The 6,975-nt window shown below is 29.3% G+C and overlaps 1 protein-coding gene across 1 annotated transcript; it reads left to right on the top strand.

Moving 5' to 3' along the window:
- The first annotated feature begins 2,326 nt into the window (after positions 1-2,326).
- On the top strand, positions 2,327-6,086 carry LOC125813998 (WAT1-related protein At5g64700-like). Its single transcript, XM_049493477.1, has 7 exons — positions 2,327-2,529; positions 2,621-2,686; positions 4,707-4,823; positions 4,917-5,142; positions 5,217-5,375; positions 5,545-5,696; positions 5,819-6,086. The coding sequence occupies exons 1-7, from the start codon at positions 2,327-2,329 to the stop codon at positions 6,084-6,086; spliced, it is 1,191 nt and encodes a 396-aa protein (XP_049349434.1).
- Positions 6,087-6,975: the final 889 nt, after the last annotated feature.

Raw genomic sequence — 6,975 nt, 5'->3', positions numbered from 1 at the left:
TTAATAACTAATTCCAATGGTAACTAATGAAGGGTAAAATTGGAAGAACATTCTAAAAATAGTCTTGAAAATTGAACAATTAAGTTAATTTGAAATATGAAAAATGTCTCAACAATATAATCTCACTAAAAGAAAAATCATATCTATAGCATTTTTAAATAATAGTCATAAAAATGATGCAAGTGGTTTTACCTATTTTCACAATTTAAGGGTGTATCTTTAGTTATTCAAACGACATTAGTTTCACTTGAATTCTTTTAATCTTTATTGGTTTTTACTTTTTACCCCCCTTTAATATGGTGATAAGCTTCACTTCCTGGATTAATAATATTATTAACTTAATAGTCTTATTGAATTAACCGTGAATAATTCAAATTTGTGGATACAACTTTAATTAGTGAGTTGAGTAAGTATTTATTTCACATCTACAGTAATATTTAACAGCAGTAAAAGTAGACAAGTAAATAATTATTTACACTAATTTTATGAAAATCATAAAGCACATGAAATAGAAATCTTTTGTGATCAACAACTCGTCTAAAAATAGAAACAAAACCAAGTTCCGCTGATGAAGTTTACGTTTCCTATTTTTAATCTTATAATATATGGTTTTGATATATATATGGACGGACAAGTGTTATTTGTAGTCGTTTGATCAAGATTCCAATATTTCTTTTTTACAAGTGCTTTATACAAATCAGTTTAAAAAAAATGCACATTTACAAATAAATATTTTTGACTTTCTAGAAGTTTTGCCGAAAAGACCCCAATTAAATAAAAGACTTGTAAGAATTGACAAGTGTCACTTTATTTTATAGTAACATAAAAGGATTTAAATTATAAATCTTAACATGTAAAAGTTAAATAGGGTGCCCTTATTAAAAGTTAAAGTGTTTAGAATTGTGTTTAATTAGGGAATATTACGTGTAACAGAATTCTGTTACACATATCTTTAATGCTGTCTATCTGGATTTAAACAAACGTATACAAAACTGCACCGCTACTAAATTAAATTTAAACTAGAGAGAACGCTAAGAACTCTTTTAATTGTCGGTACAACTAATAATGACTCTTTTGTGGAAATGTTATTATTCATCTCAAAACATTTATCATTCTTCTTTAAAAAATCAAAATACTCGTAATTTTAGAATTAGTTCAACAAAAAAATAATTATTTTACCTTAAAGAATAGTAAATATTTTCTTCAAAACTACCAGAACCTCGCAATTATAACACATATAATAAGGCTATTATTGTAATATATATATATATATATATATATATATATATATATATATATATATATATATATATATATTTCAAGTCGTTCCTTCATTCACTTTTAATTTAAAAATAAATTATCATTTTAACATATCAAAAAATAATAAATATATTTTATATTTAATATTAATTATTTAATCTTTAAGTTATTTTTCAAAATTTAATATTAAATATTACATGGATAAATAAAAATAAACGGAATTTAACAAAGGGATATGGAAAGTCAATGAAATGGAATCTGACAACAGTAATTTGTCCACGTGGTGAGTATAAGATGGAAAGTATTAATTACGGGTGCCATTTGATTTTTCGGTTTTTGATTTTATAAAAGTGTAACTCAATTCAATCCAAAATAAATTTGGTTTGGTTTGGTTTTCCTCTATTAGGTTCGGCTTTTTTCGATTTGGTTATTCGGTTATGTCAATAATTAATAATATAACAAAAGTAATAATATTTAATCGCTTAAATATACTTTCTAATATAAATCATAAGTAAAACTTAAAACACAATACTTATAAGTATACCTATTATAGATGTAATTCAGCCATAAAATATAAACGTAATCATCATGAAAGGCAATAACTAAAAAGGGACAAAAGTGGTTAACTCCAACTTAATTCTAAACCTAAACATTATATATATATATATAAAATTCGTTTTATTTTTTATTTTTTAAAATTCGAAATCAATCCAAATAAAAATTCAATTTAATTTGGTTTGATTATTCAGTTTAATCGAAATAGTGCACACCCCTATTATTAATAATATAGGAGATTTTCCCAACAGTTTTCATTTATACACATGGGTTAAGTAGTCATAAATAGAAGTGGAAAATCGTAAGCAATATAAATTGTCACACAAAGAAACCACTCGGCATTCAAGTGGTTGCTGGTATCCAGGAGAACACTTTGCTCTGCTCATATTTATACTTTTGCTTAAAAACATGGGAAGATGAAAGAAAAAAGTAACACATCAAAGATTGTGAGTTTACGTACGTTCGTTTCTCTCTCTATATCATTGTTTTTTTTGAGTGTAGCAGAAATAATATGAAGAAGATGATGGAGATAAAGAAAAAGTTAAAAGGATCAAATGTATTGATAGGAATGTTAACAGTTCAAGTGATAGCAACTGGATTACAACTTCTTTCAAAAGTGATATTAAGTCACGGGACATTTGTTTTTGCTCTCATGACTTACCGTCATGTTGTTGCTACTCTATGCATAGCCCCTTTTGCTTTAATTTGGGAAAGGTTTGTTACTTTTATCCATGTTTATCTTCGAAATTTTTGTGTTCTTATAGATTAATGTATCTTTTTTTGATTTTTTTTTTTTGGTTTGTAGGGATAGTTTGATGAAGAAAGTGACGTGGTCAGTTTTATTCTGGCTGTTCATGATCGCATTAACCGGGTAAGTTGTTGTTGTTTAGTAGGAGTCATGACAATAGCGGTCGTTTGACGTGAGGAATAAAAATAAATAGTGATGGAATAAGAAAATAGTGATGGAATAAAATGTTTGTGTGTCTTGTTTAATTGTCATATTTGGATAACTTATTCCATCATTTATATCATAGTGATGAAATAAGTTATTTCATATATATATGATGGGATAAATTATCCTAGAATTAAAATAACTAATTTTGAAATAACTTATTCTCAATCAAACAACGAGAGTTATGGTATATATGGATTGTGTAACTAAAAAGGGGTTTATGTTTAACAACCCACGTACGGGGAATTGAGCCATTTCATGACGATACATACATGCGCCACCTTTCATAATTTCATGACAAATGTCTCTTTTTTCCTTTTTTTCCTCATACATATTTTATTCTGTGTACATTTTACTCTTTGAATTCAATTTATGAAATTACATTAAATATGTTATTGCTATTTTGCTACCTTACTTATTTTTTGTGAAATAGGACTAAAAAACACTAATAAGCTTGCTTATTGTTATTTTGTGGAAATGGTCTTTTATCTGAGGCGGACCCACATGGTAATGTAGGGCTGCACGTGCATCCGTTAACTTCGAAAAAAATCATGTATATATATTTATGTTGAAAAACTGACATAAACTAAATATAATTAATAGTGCCCCCATAAAAAATATGAAATGGTGTTTTGTACCAGTGGTACAAGCTAATAGATCCACCTTGATGACCACGCTTCAATCCCAAGTAGAACCTTTTTTTAAATTCTTTTTTATAGCTTAATATTAGTGCATCCGATTTTTTCAAATCCTAAGTTCACCTCTGTCTTTTATGTCTATTTACAAATTGGATTTAAAAAATAGACTTTTCATATAACCAATAAGAATAATATATTTAATGTAATCCGCAAAACCAAATGTCTCTGTTATTTCGGAAGTAAGGTATACTATGTGTTGCTGATAAATTGTTGATTTGCACTTGGTGTGTATGTTTATGGACCATGCATTAAGTTGTATACAGTGTGATGTGAGATAATTTAAGCTTGCATAAGATTCTATTTGTCATGGATTAGCACTGACTAATCTTATTATCCCTTTATGTACAATTTGGTGATCTTATTGTTTGGTAGATTTTAGTGTAAATAAGCTAAGATTTCATTGAACTTTGGGTTAGCTAAGAACCAGAAATGAAGGGATTTTATTTATTTATTTATTTATTCTATCAAGAAAGGATTAGGCTTCACTCCATTTCTTATTATCTCTATTTTTCAAGTTCCTACTTGAATAGAGAAAACGTGTCATTTTAAAATTAATAATTAAGATTTAATTAACTAAAATAAGAACAACTTAAAGAAAAGGGGAACTCAATAAATAAACATGTAAAAATTAACTTAAAATATAGAAGCTAATAATCAGAAGTCAAAAGGTTCCAAATGGAGGTTTTATCGAAAAATAAACTAATAAGAATATATTTGTTATCTTGTGTGTGGTTAGAACCTTACTTTGATCAACTAAATCTCAACCATTATTTTGTAATCACGATATTTGTCTCAGTCTCTCATCCAAGTAAGAACTTGCAGAAATGATGCCAATAATAAAAGATCCTTTTACTATTAGTCATAGTCACTGATCACTATGAGGTGGTTGAAAAAATTCACAAACTTCAAATTCTAAATGGTAAATATTTGCTACTGAAAACCTTACCATTTCTATTATAAAGATTTTTTTTTGAGATTTCTATTATGAAGATGAAGAAAAGAATGTACTTATTTAACATCCTCCCAAATGGGCTTATTCATAAGGCTTTAGGTGAAAGCTTAATGGGCCAATTAAGTAACTAAGTAGCACCTCTTAGAGGATGGACTAGGCCCAATAATATTTTCTTCATTGATCAGTATTCCTCCTTTGTATATCATGTGCATACTTAATTATGTATTGTAATACTTACAATCTTCAAGCGTTTGCATTGTTATTTGATTTAGTAAAAACTATGTAACAGGATCATCATGGCTATGGGTCTTTTCTATTATGGCCTCAAAGAGACAAGTGCTACATATGCTACTAACTTCCTCAATCTAATTCCAATTGTGACCTTTATCTTCTCAACTGTGTCACGGTAAGAAACTAGTCCATGTTTTGGACATGTAATTTATATCGATTGAGCTTTTAATTGTCTTAATTCTGTGTTGTATATATGCAATTGTTGTAGTGTGGAAAAGCTAAGATTGAAGACGAGGCTTGGTAAAATTAAACTTTTAGGTGCAATGTTGTGTTTGGCTGGAGCATTGACAATTACTCTTTACAAAGGGAAAGTTTTCTATATCAGTCATCACCACAAGTATCAAAATAGTTCCAATGATCATGAGCATAAGCTTCGTGGGACTATATTTTTGATGTGTAGTTGTATGTCTTACGGTTGTTGGTTCCTTATACAGGTAAACTTGTACTACAGATGTTCAAAATCGATGTATATAAGACGAGTATTTTAAGATGTTAAATTGTGTTACAGTCCAAGGTGTCCAAAGTGTTCCCGTACAAATATTCTGCAACGTTTATTATATCCATCATCGCAACTATCCAAAGCGCGATAATTGGACTATCCGTTGATAGAAGAAAGGCTTCTTGGAAGCTGGGACTCAATATGCAGCTAATTACTATCTTTTACTCGGTAAGAATACTCATTGGCCCATTAACAGGTTCGTCTGAATCCAGTAACTTTCTTAGAAACTATACTAAATGAGTATAAATAATAGATTTTGTATTTAGTGAATCAACTAGATTGTGGTAGAATTGCTTACTCAAACTCATAAAGTTGTAATCCTGAATCCGTTTTGCAGGGCACATTGGCAACGGCAGCAACATTGTGCATCATATCATGGGCAGTTGCAAAAAGAGGACCAACTTACCCTTCTATGTTCAATCCTCTGTCATTGATTTTTGTAGCTATAGCGGAAGCTTTCTTCCTTGGTCAAGAAATCAGTATCGGAAGGTAAAAAAAAAATACCATCTTTCATGTAATTCAAGTTATATGTAGCTAATTTTCTAGTAGTAAAATTATTTATGATACAAAAACTAAGTAGTACTAGCTACATCTCTGTTTATTCATTGCAGCTTGCTTGGCATGTTTCTGATCATAGTGGGATTGTATTCATTCCTTCGGGCAAAAAGTAAAGAGTTCACTCAAATTGGATCACCAAATGTAGGGGACGTTGAAGCACCATTACCTGAAATTGAACTAATAACGCCTCGTTCAAACATGGAATTACCAATTTTAGCACGCGAAAGTGCTAGATTTCAATCGACAACAATAGAAGTTGCTAGTCCAATTCTAAAACAAGACGAAGAAGAAGAAGAAGAAAAAGAAAAACAATGCATATGATATGGCCCTAGGTTATTGTGGATGCTAATGTAGGGGCAAAGAGTACCAATTTTGTGCAACAACAAAAACATAGTATTAAAAGAGTATTAAACATAGTATTATTGAATATAATTTTTTCTTTTTTAAAACTAGGAGTGTGCTGTTCAGATTCCAAAAGGACCAATTTTGTCCCTTGGAATATTTGAAGAGTCACTAACCCTCAGGTGTTTGTATACAAAACACTTAAACTAAAGAAGAAAAAGCCATTCAATCTATACAAGTCAACTTGGTTCGGACTTGCGTCCTACTATGTAGTTTGTCAAACTTCTTTTACTCAACTTGTTTTTAACTTTCTCAAATGACAATATTATTAAGACATTGATTGGCTAGTTAGTTAAATAAACATAATATCATGTCATCACATACTGAATTCGTGATTTAAGTTGACAATCTTTTTCTATGGTCTTGAACGGCCAGAAAAGTGAATATTCACAACTATTTTCCACTGTCCTAAGGGGATGGTCAAAATTAGCCCACGAAAATATGATTCATTCAACCCATTTAAGTTGAGAGGGTTATGCATCCATCTATTTATTTGCTCAACTTATATTGATCCGCCCAATTTAACCATTTTGAATTTGGGTCGATATGTTGTCAATTGATTGAGATTTTTTTTAAAAAAAAGACTTTTTGTTTGATATGTATATATAATCATAATAAAGAAAAAAAATTATTAGACACTTAAAAAGATTATAAAAATTAATTAAAAATTAGGTAAATTGAGATATGATCCGCTCTTTTGGACCCATATATTATTAACACAATCTATTTTGATCAATCTGAATTCAACCAAACCCGTTCATTTGACATTACTATCTATTTGTAGTCCAGCACAGAGAGCAATCGTTGA

This window comes from Solanum verrucosum, unplaced genomic scaffold (genome assembly GCF_900185275.1).
Source record: "Solanum verrucosum unplaced genomic scaffold, falcon-dt-bn FXZP01000205.1, whole genome shotgun sequence".
Classification (NCBI taxonomy): Eukaryota; Viridiplantae; Streptophyta; class Magnoliopsida; order Solanales; family Solanaceae; genus Solanum; species Solanum verrucosum.
The sequence above is the reverse complement of the archived record's forward strand: the minus strand, read 5'-3'. Positions and strand labels throughout refer to the sequence as shown.